The sequence below is a fragment of the Artemia sp. Qi Xiang Cuo genome, chromosome 9 (genome assembly GCF_049724085.1).
Source record: "Artemia sp. Qi Xiang Cuo chromosome 9, ASM4972408v1, whole genome shotgun sequence".
In the NCBI taxonomy this organism is placed as follows: Eukaryota; Metazoa; Arthropoda; class Branchiopoda; order Anostraca; family Artemiidae; genus Artemia; species Artemia sp. Qi Xiang Cuo.
In genome coordinates this window covers 22,139,476-22,162,505 of record NC_142802.1, presented here as the reverse complement: position 1 = coordinate 22,162,505, position 23,030 = coordinate 22,139,476, and the positions used below count along the sequence as shown (strand labels likewise).

At 35.0% G+C, this 23,030-nt stretch overlaps 1 protein-coding gene across 7 annotated transcripts in view; it reads right to left on the bottom strand.

Moving 5' to 3' along the window:
- The window catches only part of LOC148948453 (membrane-associated guanylate kinase, WW and PDZ domain-containing protein 1-like), a 163,814-nt gene that overhangs the window by 83,541 nt on the left and 57,243 nt on the right, over positions 1-23,030 (bottom strand). For 6 of the 7 annotated variants that reach the window (XM_089094375.1, XM_089094374.1, XM_089094380.1 and 3 more), the window contains 2 exons: positions 14,035-14,226; positions 4,596-4,734 (listed from right to left, as the gene is read on the bottom strand). In XM_089094375.1, coding sequence (XP_088950501.1) covers positions 4,596-4,734; positions 14,035-14,226 — 331 coding nt within the window. Of the gene's footprint in view, positions 1-4,595; positions 4,735-14,034; positions 14,227-17,451; positions 17,580-23,030 lie in introns of those variants that run through there. The other variant, XM_089094381.1, reaches the window with a different exon arrangement.

Here is a 23,030-nt window from a genome sequence, read left to right as displayed (position 1 = left end):
TTAACGAGTCATCATGATTTTGAATAATTAAGGAAAGCCTTTGATCGTGTGAAAATTCCACTTTGAGATCTTTTTATATAGCTTGTACTCATCTGGTGAAGCAGTTGTGCATGGTAAATATCGACCTTTCGAATATCCAAACTTCTCGCAACCCCACCCTTTATAGAGTCATGATTATTACCAGTTTTGAATTACAGCAACAAAAATATTATTAATCACCATGAAATTAAATGCTTATAAAAACATGTTTATACAAGCAGAAAATAGAAAACGACAGGTTGGAGGTGAATTGTGAAAAATGGTAGTGCCCAATTCAAAGCGGATAAGGTGAAAATCAGAAGATTGGGTATTTGCAACCTTTCCCCTTTAGAGGACCTAACATACACAAAAAATATAAATTTAGAATAAAAACGTGCAAAGTATTGTAGTTAATGGAGGAAAATATGACCCCTTTTCTGGCAAAAAAATCTTTCCCCAGCATGACGTCAAACTTGTGAACAATTCCTGAGCCACCCATTCAAACGCAATGTGTGATCAGAACTTATTTCCAACATTGGTTGTGCTTCGTATAATAATAGGATGAAGTGCAATACTTTTGAATTACAAGAACAAGCCTTAAAGGGTATAGAAAAAAAAACACACAAAATGATAAAGCCAATGAAACTAAGTACTTCCTTACTTTAACTGCGATTCATAGAAATACATAAAATTATAAAATTCTTCTGGCTGCCAGTCCACAAGATAATAACAATAAATTACTAAGTCTTTTCATTCATGGCATCTGTATTTTCTCTTGACTAGCAATAAACCAGGCATGATGAGGGCGTATCCGATAAACCACCAGCATCTAAAAATGGCAAGACAAAAATGGCGAACCCTCAGAAACTGAATATATTACGTGTATTTTTTGCAGCCTTGACCTAAATATCTCAATAGACAAATAGAGTTTGGCCGTTCAAAGCAATCATATTTCCAAAAGGCTTTTAGCTGCTGAATTTTGAAGTTACTAGAGTCGTTTTCTATTAAGCTAAATCAAAGAAAATTTCAAAACAAAAATAAAAATCCGTTCTGACGAAAATGTTTTCTGACCAAAACTAAAAACAATTTCGATAAATAAAAGTTCGAATAGGGATAAATCCTTTTATTAGACAGTGATAATTCACAAAACATACTGGATATTTTAGTCACTTGTACAGTGACATCATCAGTATTTCTGCTGATGACGGTCACTGTACATGTGACCAAAATATCCGGTATTTTTTGTGAAAAATCACTGTTTAATAAAAGAATTTATCCATCTCAAACTTTTATTTATCGGCATGGAAAGGCAGTGTGGTCTTCGAAATTACCTAAAAACAATTTCGATTGGAAAATTTGTACTACATTTGTATTTAGGCGATAGCCCCCAGGAACCGAATGTATTATGTATATTTCTTTCATTCTTGACCTAATTAACTCAACAGATAAATATAGTTTTTGCTTCCGAAATTAAATCACATTTCAAAAGGCCTTTTCCCTGAGCCCAAACAAAATAGTACCACTTTATATTTATTGAAAACCTCGGCAGTAAGCCTCTTTGAAACCTCTACATTAAGGTTCTCTGATATGCTGAATCTTATGGTGTAATTTTCATTAAGATCACTTGATGTTTTGGGGTGTTTCCTCCCTTTTTCAAAATTGGGCCAATTTCCTCAGGCTCGTGACTTTTGATGGGTAACATTAAACTTGATAAATTTTATATTTTTTGAATAAACATCAAAATTTGATTCTTTTGAAGTATCCACTTTTACCAAGACTCTGTTTCTTAGAGTTTCGGTTACTATTGAGCCGCATCATTCCTTACTTACACTTCGTTACCACAAAATGTTTGATTGTAGCTATCATAAAAGCAGTGGCAGATCCAGAGGAGGGGGCGAGAGGGCGCGCGCCCCATAGCATAGTCTAAAGTAGTGTAATTTACTTAATTGACGCAAATTGGCGTTAATTAAACTTGCTCCTAACGCAAGTTTATCGGATCAACCACTTTTGCCCCCTCCCAAAAAAAAAAATCCAGGATCCGCCCCTGCATAAAAGACACAATATTAAATTTTAAGTTTCACCCAATTGCAAAAAAGAAGTTCACATACAACTTCGTCTTTAGACCAGGTCATTCATTATTCCCAGTACGAAGAAAAAGGACTCAATTCAGCCTCTGACGTCGCTAATCTGTTTTATTAATAAATTTGATGTTTAAATATCAAATATAAAGTCAGCTTCTTGCTATTTTCAATAAACTAGTGTTTTGGAATATTAGAGGATACAGTAATTTTTAACATTATATATTGCTTTGAACTTTATTTACAAACAGCTTTCTAAACAAAATGGTCGTTCAATTCATCCACATTTCCTGCATACCATACGGTCAGCTAACCGCAAACTACACACAATACTTTAATTCATATCAGAAAATAATTGGGCTTCAATGATCTTCAAACAAGATTATTCAATAGACACATTTAGATAATAGACCTATTTTGTTCTATTTAGTCCTTTCGACTATGTTACCAAGGCCAATACACAAGTTTCCACAGGGGAATGGAGAGGAAGGGGGTCTGCATAGATTGCCAGCCGGAATGGGACCAGAATTGAAACCATTTTAATCTCAATTCGGTAATTAGGGTTCAGTGATTTTCCAACAGAATTATTCAAAATACTTCAAGTCGTGGCTAAAAATTCCCGATCAAAACCTCTTACAATTTGTTACGTGTAGTATCATGAACGAAAGACGGATTGGGTCATGAACGAATGAGTTTTACTACTGATGACGGTCACTCTATATGTGACCGAAATATCTGGTATTTTTTGTGAATTTTATTATACACTGTCTATTAAAAAGGATTTTATCCCTATTTTGAACTTTTATTTTATCGACGGGTTAGGCATATAACTTTGAAAAAAAAATGCTTAGAATCTATCTTCATCCTAATAAAGCCAAGCTTTATAAACAAGATTAAAAAAGAATTAATTACTTTAAATTTCTAGTCACCCCCCTCCTCACACGCACATACAAAAAAAACAGTATGGTCCAAGAACAGCTTTCAATATTATCTAATGAACAGATGTTTTATTTTAGAATACAAAATGTTACGATCATTGAATGTTTTCAAGGACTTACCTTTTTTTGTGCGTTTTATCCTTTTTTTCATTTTTTTATTATTGGGAAATACTGTGGAATAAAATAGAGGCAGGCAAAAAATAAAATTATTGTTGTACCCTCAAAGTTGGGCATATAAGAACAAATCTTTAATATGCATAAAGAGAGAAGGTGTTTATTAAAAAGACCATTCCAAAAGAATAAAAAATTCAAACGGTCTGATTGGTTGGCTGGAATACACTCTACCAAGTCGCCAAGTGGAAGAACATATAAGTTACGAATCTTCTTTAACTCATTCATATGGATAAGAAACTTCTTTCTATTCAATCAAGTGTAAACGACAAGTTTTTTAAATTTACACAGTCAAAGCTTCAGGGGGCAGCAATGCACTATGGATGAGAAGCAGAACGAAACATTACAGAAAATAGGCAGGCACGGTAGAAGGGTGGGGGGGTATTCAAGCCCTGACTGTCCCCACCCCACCTCCAACCACCATTTCTCTAAATTCTAAATTTAATTAATCCGTTTTTGTCTGTTTTTTTTTCAAACTTGGGCCACAATAATGTTTTCTGTGCCCAAATATTGGAATCTGTTGACAAATATAGGTTCTTTGTTCTGTCAGGTCCTTTTGGTGTAAGATGCCTACGCTGTTTTCAGAAAGGTCTAGGGGGCAAAGGGGGGGGGTCGAATTTATCCAAAATAAATATAGAGTATATTTCTGAAGTCATAGGAAGAGTTAATCGCAGCAATCATACCCTATCCCGGTAAAAAGAAGAAGTGCTGTGGGTCAAAAATAAATAAATAAAATAAGCGATAGGCCTTTTAGTCTCACACGGAACAAAGATTAATCGGGACAGCAATACACAGCCTTGAAATGGCTTCGTGTTTAAAAACCAAAGACAAGAAATATTCTGTATGGAAACCTTAGCAATAAATCAGAAAGTGTTTTACATAAAGAAATCTGATAATGTACTTTCATCAAGATCAAGGTTCTTTTTTTTACATTCATCACCAGTTTTTTATTGCCTTTATAAGACTGTTATTCGGGCAAAAAAAAAATCCAGAAAAAAAAGGAAAATACATGAATGTTAACTTTGAGCTTTATCAGCATCAGCCCAGACATGGCTTACTCTCGATTAAACATCTTAAAATTCAGAATGTTTCCAGGCTTTCTTTTCACCTTCTTTTCGGATTGATCTGTGGTCGAAAGAAAGGTTTTTTTTGCATCACCTCTAAAGTCTTTCAATAGTTTTTGGCTATTTCTTTTTAATTTGCCCTAATACAATCTCTCCATTCATTCCTTCATACAGATGGGAGGAATAAAAGAATTCTTCCTTGAGGGTTGTCTGAGGACCCTCCAACCATAGCGGAATTTTTTTGCAAAAAAAAAGTGGTTAAAAATAGCATGTCTTCAACAAGACAAATTAATGGCGTGACTGTAACCAAAATGTGAATTACTCACTCAATAAAATACACTTCTCCTCTTTCAGTATACGCCTTCTCCCAGTTGGGTGGCAGTGGGCCCAATTCCTCTTCGGTGGGCTGAATATGACTGGAATCATGTCTATATGAGGGTGCCTCCCCAGGTGACCGCGAACGAGCTAAAAAACAGAAATTCGTAAAGAAAAAATCTCTCCTTTTTTTGGTACCACTTAATTACCTTCTATTTTGCTTCTGATATTGACTTGACTTACTTGACTTAAGGCTCCTGCCGAGGGTTCGGCGTAGAGAACGATGAGACTAGGCGCCTCCAGGTTGACCTATCGCTTGCCAGGCTCGCAGTTTCTTCTACCGGGATGTGGGCTTGGGTGAGGAATTCATCGGCTTTGTATATCAACCTAGTGGGTGGGTCGTCCTCTGGGTCGCTTCCAACCGTGGAGGGCGGGTTCGAAGTCAAATGCAACTCGCGCTGGGGTTTCACGCGAAATGCAAAGGAAGTGACTCTACCACCGAACATTACACTGGGCGAGCTGCGTCGAGAAAGGAGTTTGAGCGGTACATGACAGGAGAGTCTGGTTGCTAACGAAGTCCGTCCTGTGAAGTCTTTTGATTCTTCGGAGATATTTCGTCTGTGCGACATCGACGGCGCTGCGGATAGATTTTGTAGCTGGCCACGTATCCGCTCCATACAGCAGGACGGTGCTGACTGACGCATTGTAAATGCGCTTCTGATATGAAGTTAAGATAATCTGTAGGGGGGGGGGACGAAAACGAGAGTTTTTTTGTCTGTGTTTAGCCAAAGCTTTACGTCTTTTATTTATCGGTTTCCTACTATTTTTAAGGGCCCTGATGTAATTAACAACTCAAGAGATGAATTAAAGAAGCGAATTTTGTTCTTTTTTTTGGAAGTATTATAACAAAATAGTTTACTTGAGACAAAAAAAAAGCTTCAGACAACAAACAAAATTGGTGGCTACACAAATTATTTCACTTTGGAGACTAAAACAAATCAACGAGCAAATAAGAGAAACCAAACAATTAGGTCTGCATGGGCATGTAAACAGGATTTCTTTTTAGGGGGGGGGCTTCTCTTGTGTACGTCCCTGGTCCAATATCCTTTTTAAGGGGAGTGGAAAACATCTTCTCATGGAGGCTTGAATTACTTAAATCACTACCTAGCCTTTATCATTCTTTTTGCGCTGGTAAAAATTTTGGGGGTTTGGCATTTTTTAAGACTAATCTATAACCAGACATAAATTTCAGAGAGGATGGTGGGGGAGGAGGTCAAACTGGGTAGTCCCATTTCCCTAGGATAGAGTGACTTGTCAACGTTACGAGAGTATTAAGATAAAAATATTGTGAAATAAAGGCACTTCCACAAGGAGAGAGGATCCTTTAGGCCCTTTCAAACCTATCCCGAAATCTTGAGATTATTTAATTAATTTCTCACCGTTTTCATATAGCTTTCCAACTTTTCTATACTTTTTGAAGTTATGCCAATGGCCCGACAAAATCCTACATGGACCCTTGGTTGCAATATTGCAAGCTAAGCATATTTTCTCCAATGAACCATAAGTTAAGATAAGAGTTTGGAACCACGCAAATGGCGTACAAAGTTATGTAGTAGGAAAACATCCACTAAAGATTTTTTTAATTTTTGCAGAACTGTATTGCCACAGAACTATTGACTTTAAGCTTCAATTTTTTCTTCCTTAAATGAACGAAAGAGCCCATTCAATTTGTTCCAGAATAGTGCCACGCTTCATTTATACCCATCTAAAACTATAAATATAAAATAATTTATCCGAAAATCTCCTGGTTAACAAGCAGTTTTGTTTTTACTGCTAAGAATTAAGTTACTAAGTCTATTTATAAGACTAGCTTACATATTTTAATGATACCTACAATTCTTATGAGAAAAAAAAGTTGAAATACCACCCAGCACAGGTATTACGAAATACCAAAATAAAAGCACACAAAAGAATGTTATCCCGAATTATCAACAATAGATCCAATGGTCAAATCGACATCGGAGTATTCCCTTAACAGGAAATACTAAGCTGTCATACAGAATTTTAACACTTCGTAAGTTGCGCAAAATTCATGGTTGGTGCTGTTGGTGAAAATAACTCCAATCCCCTCACTCCTTCTCCTTCTAATTTATCTGAAAATTCACAGCAGAAACGATTTTTGTAATTTTTATAATTATATTTTAATATGAAAATAATTGGCGCAATTAAGAGATGACAATAATTAATAATGATTAATTAATAAAATAAATTAATAGTTAAATTTCAATAATTAAATAATCTAAACAAGAAATCAAACAATAATTAAAAATAAATTATTGATTAATACATTGAAGATAATTTTGATAATAAATGAAAATATTTGTTTAAATCTGGCCTTAAAAACTTTGCAGGAGACAAGGAGGCGCTAATCAAGATATTGCCCTTGGGGCAAAAGGCCAGAACCGGCACTGGCTCACCGAAAGCTAGAAGATTTGACCCATGAGTATTTTTGAAGCTTTCAAAAACCAACGTAGTCGTATCGAATTCTAGCATTTCATTGGTCGTCGGTAACTTCAAGCTTGTCTTCATGAAAACTGCACAAGTGGAATAAACTTCTTCCCATATTAGATTTCGGTAGGAATTTCAGTTTAGTAAACCATGCCATCACAGCCATCATTTTAATAAGAACGTTAATCCCATCAGAAAACTGATCACCAGTGCAGAGGGAAAAGCCCACAAAGCATGCATAAACACATGTGGTTATTACCGTTATAGGAGAGGGATTTGAAAACCAGGGCTGATACCATAAATTATTTCTTTCAAGTAATGGTTAGCCATTGCGAATTAGACAGATAGAGATCAAGCGTAGGCTTAGCAGAAACAAAGAACAAGATAGGCAGTCTTTAGCCCGTTTCGAGACGTAGTTTTAAAATAGCAAAATATACAATATAGATTGATGACGCCAGAAGGGAATTAGAAGAATCCCATAGGCCGGGAGTATTTTTGAAGAAGAAGATATGGAAACAGGATAGTGAGTGAATCACCAATCGCTTCCGATTATCAAACAAATAACTCTATAGCAATTGAATAGAAGCCCACACATAATCCCCCATGAGTAACTTTTCAACCTAAAGAGTGCGACAATGGTTTAAAGTCTCGTCTAAAGCATCATGAAACTAGGTATAATTTGTACAATAATGTACACTAAAATCCTAGCAGAATACGGTAAGTATTGCTTATATTTGTTTAGCCAAGAGAAAGAAGGGAAGATTGAATTTATTCGCTTGCCAACCCAAGGAATCGGTTATTTGACGGATTAAAAGGTTAATTAGGTTCACCTAACAGTTGAGTACTTGATCACTCCGATACAACCCGGAAACACAGAAGGCAGGGTCTGGGGGTATAAAGTAGCGAGAACCTGAGACGCAAAATTAAAAGCCATTCTTTGCGGTGATGCGCAAATACTTCACATGATTTCTGCGAAGATAAAAGAGGATTCTTAGCTTGAGTTAAGTCAATGATTATAAAACTTTCAAGGGCTTAAAAAATTAAGTATTTTTAAAACTAAGAAACCCAATGTCTTTATTTTGGGAGCACAGTACACATTAAGAACAATATACGGTAATAAAAAAAAGATCAGAATTTATTTTACACATATAACCCAATGATAGGAATTCAAACTAAATTGGGAAAAATTTCCGTAATTTTGAATGGATTGATAAACACTATTTATAATGTTGTCGACCACCAATTACTATTAGAGACAATATCAAAGCAAAAAATCAGTTGTTAATGGAGTTTCACAAATATCACGATATATTGGGGTAGGATGGCTTCAAACAACATAATTAATTGCATGAGGAACCCTTGGCGGTCAAAAAGGGGTCAGAACTATTTTTCTAAAGCCCACTCACCAATGCCTTTAAGGATTTTCTACATTTAACTTTGCGTACATATGATAAACAACAGACAAATATACAACTACTGAAGCTATCGTGATAGACCCCAATTCTTACAATAGGCAACTGTCAGCCATATCTGATTCCAATCTCTAAGCCTAGGCCATATAGGTCATGAATAAACCTAACATAAGAATGACGAAGAATAATCTAACAATTTTTGCTTTTGTCTAAAGAGAATGGGAAACATAAAGAGTTTGGTCTTCGGCGACTTGACATTTTACGAGATTAAGTGTGCATCTCGTGATTATAGCTTAAGGAGGTTATAGGTATTATAACAAGATTACAGTAATCAAAAACTACTAGCACCAATGACACTGTAGCGTCCCGCAACTTCAGTAAAAAGTGGAAGATTCCAAATAAAATTGGATAACTGGTATAGTTAATCGGCATATTTATAAAACTAAAGCTGAAATTCGTCTGTAAGTGCTATTTAATTATCATTTTTTTTTAAGCACTATTTTGAGTCAACATCTAGTCCGCACAAAGTAACCCTAAGTTAGTTTGTGAAAATTTTGACAGGTTAAGAAGAGTAGATGACTCTGTAAACTGGTAGGCCTACTGGTGACAGAGTTCCGCCTTCTATAGGCCTACCCTCCATTATATTTTAAAGTAACTGAAACGAAAGATATACAAAAGTTTAGGGTAGAATAAAGAAGCAACAAACTCTTAAAATGCCAGATGGTGTTGGTGATTTCTCTTTTCAATCCTAGCCCCAATATTCACTCTTTCAAGCTTCCGAACTCTGTTTTAATAATAAACGATGAAGTGAGATTAGCTACGTCCAGATTTTTGAAATCGGAGATATTGATATTGGATGTAAGCCGATGGGAGTGGACCTGAACATGGGTCAACAAGATACCGTTAAGAACTCAACATTTATTGATTAAACCACGACATAACCAAATTGAAACCAGATTAACTTTTGTTAAAATCATGCTCCATGTGTTACCCCAAAACCACTTGCCAGACCAAAAACCTTTTTAATTACAAAATGATTTCCCTTATCGATAATGACAAGACTTCAGGTAGCTAAAATGGAGAGAACTTAGATCCGAAAACCCCCTCAATTGTAAAAGTCTCTCTCCCTCCCTTGATCTCTTTCCTGATTAAGTTGGGGAACAATGCGCTGCTGCTGCTATTTTCCAATTACCTATTCGCGTCTTAAATAAATATTTGCAACAATGCAGTACGAAGTCATTGGAAATCTTGAAGGCACATGGCCCAAAAATAGTCCTTCCAAGACATTTTGTAATTTGAGAAAAAACTATTTCTTAAATTTATTACTCGAAATTCAGTAAAATTGTCTAAATCATATTTCTAACTTTTCAATAAGCTCTCACACAATTTACAAACCTTGGTAGTTTTCTATCTCCAAGTAAATTTGGCAAATCGTGCTTTTAAAACACAAGCCTATTTTCCAGGCGGAAAAAAGAGTGCAAACATGTTAAAACACTTCAAATGTCAAAGACAATTTTAATCCAGTCTCATAAAGCAATATAACAGCTTAAAAAATATATATATTTTATCTCCAAATGTAGTAAAAAGCTAAAAAAAAAAATCATGCTACCTGGAAAATGGAAACACCTCTGGAGTAAAAATAAAAGTGCAGGGCAGTCAAGACACTAGAAAGTTGTCCTTGAATCATTATAAACTATATCATGACTATCCCATGTTATTACTTAGTCTTTCAGTTTTTCAAAATAGCAGAAGCATAAAAAATAGTTTATTAGTGTGTTCAGAGATTAGCGTTATTCTAATTTTTTTTTTAATATTCAAATATTACTCTTGTTCTCTTTGGTAATTCTTTAAGGACAGAAAAGTCAATATTTTCATATTTTATTGTAACAATTCATAGTTTATACTAACAAATTTTACTTCACTTCACGCAATTTCACTAAAACTTCACGCCCGAGACCAAGTCTACTTCTCCTTCAAACAACCAATAGCCACTATATTATATGCATATGATTAATGCTACAGCGATACATGTAAAAGTGGTTTTGCTTTTCTTTAAATATTTCATTTTCTAAACAGATGAAGTTAAATTAAAGCTTTTAAAAATAACCACTTAAAAAGGGTTGAAAGAACAATGTTCCTTAGATGTTCTCAATTTTCAATAATTGAAGACTGCATTATATAATTTACTCTTTAAAATGACCGAAACTTTTTCACATGGGAGGTGGTGGTGGTGGGGGGAGGGGCGGCATGGGTATCTAAATACACTTAAGCCAGAAAAAAAAACACAAAAAGAAAACCTAACGAAAACCTAAACTCTTGAGCTCAAAAACTTAAGTACCAAGGGCATTAAAACAAAAACATTCTTTCCCCTGGTCCCACTTTATGTCTAATCACACCTGAAAACGAGGTTCTCTAAGATTTTTCTTTTCATTGTTTCCAAAAAGTAGAGGAGGTTTAGGGCAGTACTATATTATCGCCAGTGTTGTCACATTACACCGTAAAAATAAACAACAAATTAGTAAAATTCGAAAGAACTTTTCGTCACATCGTTTCGTGCGTTTTTAGCTTATGTTTGCTGATTTTTTACCCATGTTTTTTTTTACAATTTCGGTACCTGTTATAACCAAAAACTGCATAACTATGTATGGAAGGTGCTCTTAAATAAAAAACTGAATTCCTGATTTTTCCTAATTTTTTAAGATAAATATGACTGTGCAAGTTCCCATTTGATCGAATCAAAGGACCAAATTTTATTTCGGCTTTCCTTTGTTAGCATAAACTATTTATAATTAGGTGTCATACTTGGAAAATCGTTACTCTCGATATAATTCTTATCCCGACATACTCCACTTGATCTAGGAAGTAATATAATTCTTTTTATATTGACATGTTCAAAAGACTGCACTGTCGCACTTTATTTATTGAAATAGCTATTGAACTGTGGAGAAGAAATGAACGAGCCATTGTAGACAATTACCTTTTAGAATGTATCCTATTGATATACCAAGTATTCAAAGCTAGTAGGTAGCCTACGGACACCAACACTTATATCTAAAAATAGATATAACAATTACACGAACTCCGCATCGTGTTAATGCCCGATGACAGAGAATACAAATTTTAACATAATATATTCTATGAAATTTTTATAATTATTCCTGAAATATTTTCCCTATCTAAAAAAAATTCCAAGCTTGTTTATGCAGTTATTCTGGATCCCAGTAGGCAAGTTCATTTTTTAAGCAGCCTTTGAGATTTAGAAAAATGCTCGGTTTTTTGTCATTCTTACTTCTGTTTCGTATTACAACTTCAAAGTATCTCATCAATACTGTAATATTTAAAGCATGTAAAATTTTAATCAATTTTACTCTTTTACTTAAATTAATCCAAATATTAAAAAAAAGAATGCTTACAGATCTTGTTTTGCATGAAAGATCTTAAGCCGATCTGGCCAGCCATGACAAAAAACCAACAGAGAAAAAACTCAATGAAAAAAAAAGTTGCTCTCAGTTGCTCTGGTGTTCTTACTGAAGTAACTAATAGCTTCTTTTCCCTACGTGGATTAGTTGCGCCAATTGTATATTTTTTTGGTGGTTGTTTTATTTGTTTTTAGTTTTAGTTAGATTTTTTATCTTGTGGATACAGGCAAAATATCCACGTTGTTTTACATTTTTCATCTTTTCTCTCCACTGCCCACAGTCTCGTTTGTTCTTGTTTTTTTATTGAGTTTTTTTCTCTGTTGGTTTCTTGTTTTGCATATTGAGCACAATTTTATGCAAAGTAATAAAAAAGTAGATTCCATCAGGAGAATCTTTTGTTGAAAAATCCCTACAAAAAAATTACTGTGTAGATAACTCTTAAAATGTATCGTCAGTTGTCAAAAATATTGTATGCCACGAAGTCATCAACTCAAACTGACACTCATGATCAAGAGAGTCAGGAACGTAGATATAGAAAAAAGGTCAGATTCTCGCTAATCTTTGCTATTTATTGCATTATTCCATTCTAAGATTAAATCGAGTTTAACGGTGACATCTGACAGCGAAATTTTATCAGGCCTTTATTCTTTTTTTCCATTGCTATGGTCGACAGGCATAAAGGACGCAAAATTTTTTTGGAGAATGGCAAAACAATATAAAATTGGAGAGCATTCGTTTACAGAGTTCCATAATTAGATCAAATGCGTAAATTTTTCTAATGCAAGTTTTTCTCCACTATTAAGAGGAAACAGAAGGAGCTTCTGTTTTTCTTTTATTTAAGAAGAACAAATGGAGCAACCTCTCATTTGGGGGGAAATCAAAAAGTATAATAACCTAATACATCGCTAATGGTGAGATGTTTAATTAGACAAATAGGCTAAAAATAGATGACACTCGATATTAGCGCAAAATATTCACGTAAAACAATTCATACATAGCACAGCCTAACTCCATAACAAAGAATCCTTACACACTTATGTTACAGTACATATTGTGGGCCTTCAATTCAAAGTAAACCCATGATATATCTTAATCATTAAGTACTTATGCACATTAATGCCTTACAAAACAAATGTTGGTGACGGAATCAGTAACGTTGACATTCAAACAAACAGAAGTTTGGTAGAAGTCATATCAGAAAGTGTCGAATGTGAGCAGGAACCACCCCTCCCCTATCATCACCAGTACATCACCGACCATAACAGCTTTCGTGGGTATAAGGATTTTGACTTCAGCTCTCAGGATGACCTTAAACCCCTGGAAAAGTCAGGTGGGAGTCCGTTGGAGTTAAAGTGAAAAAGCACTCTCTGTGCCATTCCCACCTCATCTGGAAGGCTCTGTTTAAATAAGAACGAGGGAAATTCCAAATTGCGGTCAGGTCAGAGAATTAAGCTACAACTTAAAAGGAAGAACAGAACAGTTTAACCAAAATCTAAATACTTTTGAGATATTAAATCTTTATAGGAAGGACAAATAAAGATTCTTTCTAAAATATGAGAAGTGCTCTATCGAACTTTAGTCTGAATTCATAAGATAAGATAAGTTTTATTCTTCATTAAATACACATACAATATTACATGTTATTAATCCCTCAAAGGCTCATTGGCCTGTACAAAGAGGGAAGACATATTAATTACATACTCAGAGATAAAAAACAAAAGAAAATTTAAAATGATCACTTACACCCATATGAAGGAGACTAGGGACTCAGATGAATTTTACTTACAGTTACAGGAGCAAATAGACAAGGTCCCAGGTAGAAATATATAAGATAGATAAGATAAGATATTAGCTTTATCATTAAGATACTAGAGTTATATTTTCGTGGATATCTGAATGAAAGCTTTAACAAGCAAAATCAATTTTATTTTTATATCTTTAGATACACTAACGAGGTAATACAAAAAAAAATCACCAGAAAAGAGCATAAGAGAAGAAAAAATTGGAGCAATGATGAAATCGACTTCAGAACAATTTCTCTGCATGTCAGGCTTTTTGCATATACAAGACACATTTGTTGAGGTTAGGATTAATATCTTAAAAATACTTACTGCTGAGGGTATCATCATGAATGGGTATCTGTGCTTGATGTTCGTCTAAATGATCAGTCATTGAATGTTTTGACATCCTGTTTCGGTACCCAATTCGGCCAACATCCGATCTACTTTCACGCTCTATTCGATCGCCAATATTTAAACCTTCACTTCGCGCTCGTTCAGACCTATCCAAACCATTATAGTTCCCTGAAAAAGTACAAACGATAAAACAAGGTCCCTTCTTAAGAGGAGCCTTTTTTCACAAAATGTTCTATTCGCTGTGGAAATAACAAAAACTCGAAAGGGGTCAATAGGGTTTTTCACTTGAGGATAGTTTGCTTGAAGCAGAGCCACTGATAAATTGAATAACAAATACGGCACTTTTTATCCCTTGCGGCACCTCTCATCTTTTTCGTTAAAAATTTGCGCTCAATATTTATTGGATGCTGGTAGGCTACCCTCTGTGGGTTCCTAGAGTTGCGTTTGCGAGTCTAAAGAGCAAGACAAGAGCAGGGCCGTATCACGGATTTTTTTGGCGGGAGGTTTTTTTTGGGGGGAGGTACAAAAAATTAAAAAAGCATCAAGAATTTGTTTATATGTATTTTGTTATATTTTTACAAGTCGGAAAAACATTTCGAGGGGGAATCCAACCCCCTAACCCTCTCCTTGGTTACAGCCTTGGACAGGAGTAGTGCTTTTCAAGCTAAAACCGGTTGTATTTATTCAAGATTGCACTATTTGGTGTCAGCTTTCGAATCAAGAATGCTTTCTAGAGTAGCACCCTTATTGAGCGTTCTTTTTACGCTAACTTATTTTAAGTTTGACGATCTGACAGTATAGAACTAAATATTCCCAATATTTGATTTGTGGAAATGCTGACTATAGGGGATTAGACTCAACCATTCTCGGTTAAAGTGGTTCTGGATAGCTTGTCCAAATGAGTTTTCTTGTTCTAGCATTCATGTTTCACAAATATTTGCCAAGAAAACACTACCTTTTCTGTGAAAAGGCCACATTATTGTTCACATCTCACACGTTTACACTCTTGAAACAATGCGAGAAAACGCGGTACTGGTGCATTATACGGATACTTCTATATACTGCTAAAGAAGTCAAGTTTGGTTAATGCTAATGAAATAAAATAAAATGGGATGAATATATAATAGTTCAGAATCAAATTTGGGCTATATATTTGCACATTAGGGGGTAAAGCATACCAAATATTGAATACGTAACCTAACCTAACCATATTGTCTTGGGCAATAACCCCTTATCCTGTAAAAATTCAACTGCCTCTTTTTCTGTCTTTGGCAAATCCTAAATTGTAATTTTAATATTCATATTAGATCACCCGTTTCACTCAATTCCGCTCTAACAACTGTTTTAGTACCGGGTATCTGTCCCAGTATATGTAGCATCTCATGTTTGACATTCCATAAACAGCATATAAAAGTGTCCGTATAATGCACTAGTACCAAAAACGCTACATCTACCCAGCACGTCGGGTTCTGTAAAATACAGTCAAACAAATAAACCTAGCCTAATGGCGTGTGTTTAACTCTGTTTAGTTTAAGAAACAGTTCAAACAAGAAATAAAATGGCTTTGCATAAGCAATTGATTTGATCAGATTCATTTTCACCGTCCTAGGTACATATAAAATCAAGGAGAGCGAAAAAAAAATAAGAACCCACGTACGAAACACGTCCCGGTATCGCGCATCCTTTTCATTGTAAAGGAAAATTAAAATAGAAAGGTGGAATTCTTAGCGAATCAGAAAATATCAACAAAAGCATTGAACAGAAATTACAAGTTGCACACTGAAAAAACACAAAAAAGAGAAACATCAACGAAAACAAAACGGTACTTGTGCATTATGCGGGCATCGCTATATACTGCATCAAAGAAACCAGTCACGAAACCCGTCAAACTGCTATTTCATTAGCAGACAACGTGTGATTTGCTAGATAAATTGATGGCAAAGCGTGGTTTCTCGATATTTAAACGATTGTTTTCTGGGGTATAGGAGGGAGAAAGGCACTTAGGTTAGGTTACGTATTTAATATACGCTATGCTTTACCCCCCATCCCACCCCTCTAATGTGCAAATATATAGCCCAAATTTGTTTCTAAACTATTATATATTCATCCTATTTTATTTCATTAGCATTAACCAAGTTTGACTTCTTCGCGGTGCCCGCATAATACACCAGTACCAACAAAACCGACGAAAGTAACGACAAATAATAAATCAGAACCCCAAAATATGCAATTATTCTAAGTCAGAAAGTGTAAGAAAGTTGAAATATTAAAAGACAAAAAAAAAACTACAGAAAGAAACAGATTTTGAAACCAAACTTTATCCTCTCCTTGTTGGACAGATTTCACAGAAGAACGGTGCAGTAAAGCTGAACAAAAGCTAGGTGCAATATTTTCTCATCGCAAGGTTTAAACTCTTTTGAGAAGTTCCTCTAAATTTAAACATTCTCTTTAGTGCGGTTTTTCTTCTTTTTATGCTAAAACTTAAACTAAATCTCAGGATTCCTTACTTCTTCTTAGAGAGGTCACTATCGGTTTTACCTACAAATTGGTATTTGTGGAAACTTTTGTTATCGTCTTTATAAGATTTATGTCCAAATGCTCCCTTAAATATTATTCGTCTTAACTACTTGGGTACAAAAATAGGTACTTGTGAGTTATCCCTACCACACTCAAGAGCTGAAGTTAGGTTATTCATAATGAAACATACCAAGATCTGATGAAAATATAATACTTTAGTAACAAAATTATGGAAACTACAACAAATAATTATGGAAAGCAGGCCGCCCAGAACGCATTATATTAAATACCTAACCTAACAAACTCTATATATTAAATATTTAACTAAATTGTGCCTGCATAGTAGTTTGGTCAATATATACCAAATCATATTATTGAGTTAGGACTAAAGTGAATACACCATTCGATGCCTTTTTTTATGCTGATTACGAATATAATAAGCATTTCATCGGAAATGAATTTCAGCCCCCCCCCTATATATGCCAATTCAGGGTTAGGTTAGGTTAGGTCAGGTATAGCCTATATAGGGGGGGGGGGGATGAAATTCATTTTCGATAGAAATGCTTATTATATTCGTAATCAGCATAAAAAAGGCATCGAATGGTGTATTCACTTTATTTGAAACTCAATAATATGATTTGGTATATATTGATCTGTAGTTTATCTCATTCAGGCCAAGCTAATTACCTCCGAATACAGACAGCGAAACCGGTTTTACTCAGATCAAGATCTTTAGTGCGGTCGGGATAACATGTAAGTACCTAAAAGTTTGCCCATCCGTATGATATGGAGTTAAATGGGAAATCAAACTTCATGTTTCTTTTTTTTTGCTATCTGATTTCTGCGTTAAATGAAAATATATCCGAAAAAACTCACCAACACAAATTCACTAGTATGCACAACAAAGGGATTTATCATCCATTCAATTTTCATCTAACGAACATTCAAACCAAATTCAAACCTAACACACGAAACTTCCTGTCTTGAACGCAGGTGATCTTTTAGCAAGGTTCTTGAGAGGCACTCCTACCCCCGTCAAAAACCCTCTCAATATAAATGGACATATTATGCCCAGAGCATTTGCTTATGTCATAAAAAGCTTTTCTGTGGAACATGTGTCTTAAATTCCAGAATTTCCTTTCATTATAAGTTTGATAAGAAATTGAGACGCTTAGATGAATGGAAACATGGTTAAACCGCATTTCAGACAATGCAGCATTCAATAAAATAATGGCAATTTTTAAAGCCTGTGCATTAAACTGCCATGCTTCAACACAATAAGAGTAGAGGTATGAAAGCCCACAGGCAGAGGGGGAGGTGACAAACCTTAAACATACTCCAGAGAACCAAAAAATTGAGATATTTCAAGTTCAGGTAACGTTAGGGAAAACGTGAAACTTAATCCAAAGCAAATTTCAAACCTTGAAAATTTGTTTAAAGGATTGTTTATCCCTGAAAAACTTCAGACAGTCAAGATTAGGGGCTATCCCCTAAAAGACAATTTTCAAGATTATATTGTATGTAAATTGGTTGTATGTTTCTTTTTGTTTGAATAAACCTTATTTTGTCTATCATCATCTAATACAAAAAAGGGCTTAAAATATTCTGAGAGAAAAAGGGCGATATCAGTCTTGTCCTTGACCACATCTAAAGGAAACCCTATACACTTCTGAAAACCATTTTTAAAAAATCTAAAATACTTAAGCATCTCACTCCTAAAAGTCGTTTTGCCTCACTTAGACCTCTTCTTGAATAGACCAATATATAGCCCAGTTTATATATTGCTATTATCAAACAGTTCGTGGTAACGAACTGTAAGTAAGGAGCGACCCGGCTCAATGGTAATCGAAACTCTAAAAAACGGAATTTTGATACCAATAGATACATCAAAAGAATCAGATTTTAATTCAGATTTCAAAAATATAAGTTTCATCAAGTTTAATCTTACCCATTCATCAAAAGTTACGCGCCTGAGAAAATTTGGCTGATATTCGAAAAAGGGGGAAAGATCCCCTAAAAGTTATAGAACCTTAATGAAAATTACACCATCATATTCAGCGTGTCAGAGAACCCTACTGTAGAGGTTTCAAGCTCCTATCTACCAAAATGTGAAATTTTCCATTTTTTACCAGAAGAAAGATCACGGATGCGTGTCTATTTGTTTTTTTTTCCAGGGGTAATCTTATTGACCCAGTTGTCCTAGAATATCGTAGGAGGGCTCAATGGAACGGAAATTAAAATTACTAGTGCCCTATTTAAGTGACAAAAAAAACAGAGGGCAACTAGGCCCCCTCCCACGCTCATTTTTTTCTCAAAGTCCCCCAATTAAAATTTTGAGACAGCCATTTTGTTCAGCATAGTCAAAAATCTGATAAATATATCTTTTAGGATGGCTTAATCCCCCGCAGTTCCCAGGGGAAGGGCTGCAAGTTATGAACTTTTCCCATTGCTTACATATTGTATTGGTTACTGGGAAGTATACAGACATTTTCAGGAAGGATTTTTTTTTGGTGGGGGGGGGCTGGAGGAGGGGGTTAGTCGGGAGAATCTTTCCGTGGAGGATATTTCTTTGGGGTAAGGGACATTTCTATGAAGGGGGCGCCGGATTTCCGAGCATTATTTAAAAACGATCAGAAATTATATTAAAAAAAACAAGTTTTTTCAACTGAAAGTAAAAAGCAACATTAGAACTTAAAACGAACAGAAATTATTACGTATATGAGGGGGGTCTCCCCCAAGTCAATACCTCGCTCTTCGCGCTACAGTTTTTTTTAGTGCTTTCAAAAGAGCTATCTATTCTAATTAAACGGCCTTTGTGATCCAGGGGTTTGTGAATTAATTTTTTTTTAACTTTTAACGTAAAGAGCGTGGTATTGACTAAGTGGAGAACCCCATCATATACGTGATAACATATACGTAATAAAAAAAAAAACAATAAAAAAAACAAGCGATACGGCTCAATAGTAATCGAAACTTTTAAAAACGGAATTTTGATGTCAATAAAAGAATGTATCAAAAGATTGGGCTTATAATGCTGATTCTAAATATATAAATTTTATTAAGTTTAGTATTGCTCATCAAAGGCTACGAGCCTGAGAAAATTTACCTGCTTTTTTAAAGAGGGGAGAAACAACCCCTACGAGTGAAAGAATTTTAATGAAAATCACACCGTCAGATTCAGCGTATCAAAAAACCCTATTACATAGGTTCAAGCTCATATCTGCAAAAATCAACAACTTTGTATTTTTTGCCAGAAGAAAAATATACGAATATAGAAGTTCGTTACGTAAGTTAATTTGTAAATTACGTCAGAGCCAAATTTAGAGACAGCCATTTAGCAAAAGAAAAGTAAAATTTTTATGCAAATTTTGTTTATTTATTCAATGACGGTGAGCCAAAATAAAAGCTGCATTAACTAAAAAACGATCTGAAATTAAATAAAAAAACAAGTTTTTTAAACTGAAAGTAAGGAGCAACATTAAAACTTAAAACGAACAGAAATTTTTCTGTATATGAAAGGAGCTGTCCCCTCCTCAGTGCCTCGCTCTTTAAGCTAATATTTGACTCTGTCTCACAACTTTATTTTTTAAAACAATAAAAAACTTTAGCGTAAAGAGCGAGGCGTTGAGGAGGGGACAGCCCCTTTCATATACGGAATAATTTTTGTTCGTTTTAAGTTTTAATGTCGCTCCTTAGTTTCAGTTTTAAAAACTTTTTTTTATTTAATATTTTACAATAGCGCTACTTCTTTCTTCGTCACTTGATAAGCGATCGTCGTTAATAAGGATGACAAGAGTGGCGCTATTTGTGAAATATAATGGCAATATAAACTAGGCTATATGTTGTTTAATTAAGAGGGGAAGGGCAAAGCGAGTGCAAAGGAACTTTCAGGAGTGAGATAAGTATTTTATGCTTTTAAAGTAGTTTTTAAAATTTTATAGGTTCAGATGTGGTCACTGACAAGACTCATACCAAAGGTGCTATTTCCTTTCTTGAAAATCTTTAGTCCCCCACTTTAGCCGCATTATTTTCAATTGTTTGACTAAGTCTTGAGTATAGCAGATATAAACCCAACAGAACAACGAACCTGCAGCTATAGGATTAATCACAGCTAAAGGCAGTAAGGGTTACGAAGGCGGGACAAAGAAGTGATTATACAAACATATATAGACAGGTACGTATAACAAAAACTACGCTAAGGTACTTTAAAAACCGGTCATGAATGCAAATTTTACAAGAGTTGAGCAATATTAAAAGGCGGGAAAGGGGTTGTTAAGCGTAGTTACGTTACGGTATGTCGTTTATACTAGGATATTAAAGAGCATCATTGGGTGACTATTTGTGATTAAGCTGACTTTTCGTTAAAAAATGCTAACTCAAAAGAGAATATTCACCCTATAAGTACACCTTTTATCATAGAACTGAATCATCATTCGATTTTATAAAGACTGGAAGCTTTTTGAGAATAACTACAGCCAAACTGTACCCGAACATACAACTCTTAGTTTGAATTGGACAAACGTTTGACAAAAAAAACTTTTTTTTATATCTGATACAATCTGAACGACCTCTCTTGAAAGTTTTTTTTTCTGTTTTTGGTGGCACGATCAGTTAGACCGAGTGGATACCATGGGTTCCACCAGGATTTCTAAGCATGGGTCAGTGGCGTTGAGGTGAGTGCAGGTGTGCGAGGTGACTTAACGGTCAAGTTACGTGCCTTACTGATCATTTTGCCACATAATTCAGGGCTATTGTCAAGCATATGCCACTTAAAGCTATTTTACATTTATAACAATCACAAAATTAATATTTAGTATTCACAGATAATTATCATCAGAACCCAGCTCCAAGGTCGAAATAATGAGGACGTGCAAAAAAAAATAAAAAAAAATAAATAAAATGAATCTTATTTTTCTTGATATACTTAAGACAATCTAGTAAACAACAAGCGTAACCTTGATTGATTTTACACCAGCACTTTCAGAATTTGAGAGAAGTCGGTATACTGGAGTTGGAAGGGTTGAATACAGAAATTTGAAAACTTTTTCCCGTGCTTTAATTTGGGTTGTAGACCCATTCCTGAAAGTTATATGATTGAAAAATAACAAGCTTCATGCTTTGTGAGATTTTTTTCCGGGCTCTAATGTGGGTAGTAGACCCAATTCTGAAAGTTGGATGCATCTCACATAGCAACCTTATCGCTTTGCGACAAAGCCACTGCTCTCCAATTTAACAAGAATTTTGAGAAGATTTATCGTTGTTCATGTTATTGACTTATGAATAAAGTAAACATAGCACCCGATGTCTTTTTTATGCTCTTTCCAAATATGATAATCATTTTTGTCGGAAATGAATTTTACCCCCACCCCTATATATACCAATTCAGTGCATATATTTGCACATTAGGGGGGGAGGAGGTTAAACTGACCTCTCATTTACATCAGAAATAAAATTTACCCCCACCCCCTAATGTGCAAATATATACACTGAATTGGTATATATATAGGGGTAGGGGTAAAATTCATTTCCAACGAAAATGATTATTATATTTGGAAAAAAGGTATCAAGTGGTATGTTTACTTTATTCGTAAGTCAATAATATTAACAACGAGAAATTTACCGAATTTCGAAGGGGGAGGGAGGGGGTCATACTTAAAAAAATAAAAGGTTCTTAGATGCGGCTGTTCTGTACTCCAAAATCGCCTCAACAACCAATACAGCTAGACTAATAGTAGTAGAAATAGACTACCCTACCTGCAAAAGCAGATTTTACAGAAAAACACAAGAAATTCAACAGAAAAATATTAAAAGTACATAAATACACGAACAATTCAAAGCACTGCAGGAGAAACTCAGTATTTTACCGCATGAGTTGTAAACGAGCCAGCGGAAACCCGGTAGTATGAAAACAGGCGGCTTCGCTTGAGTAAGAAAAAGATGAAAGAAGCAAAACCGATTCAAACAAAACGCATACAAAGGACAGCACACCATGTAGGGATGGATCTGACCCATGCATTCAGAGGAGGAGGTTGTATCCTTCTTTCAAAATTCTGATATTTTCTCATACAACTTGTCTATTTATTGGTTTTTTTATACTTTCCTCCCAAAATAAGCTCTCCCTTACGTCCCAGGTCACAACCTTCCCTAGATATCGACATTCATAGTTAAAATTTTTCGGGGGGGGGGGGGATGTCTTGAAACTACTTTTTTACTATAATAAGAGAAGCAGCACAGAACGTGTGAGTAACAATTTTTTTTTTTTAGAGATAAGAAATGGTAGTCCGAAGCCAAGACAGTACAATAATTCCCTATCTCACTTAATCATTAGATTAGACAAAGCCGGACGGAGATGCAGTGCTCCAGAGAACATTTAAACAAGTATAAACATAAGCGACATGAGATTTTTTCACGGGCAGACAAGTCAGATTTCTCTTGAACACGAAACTTGGCTTCAC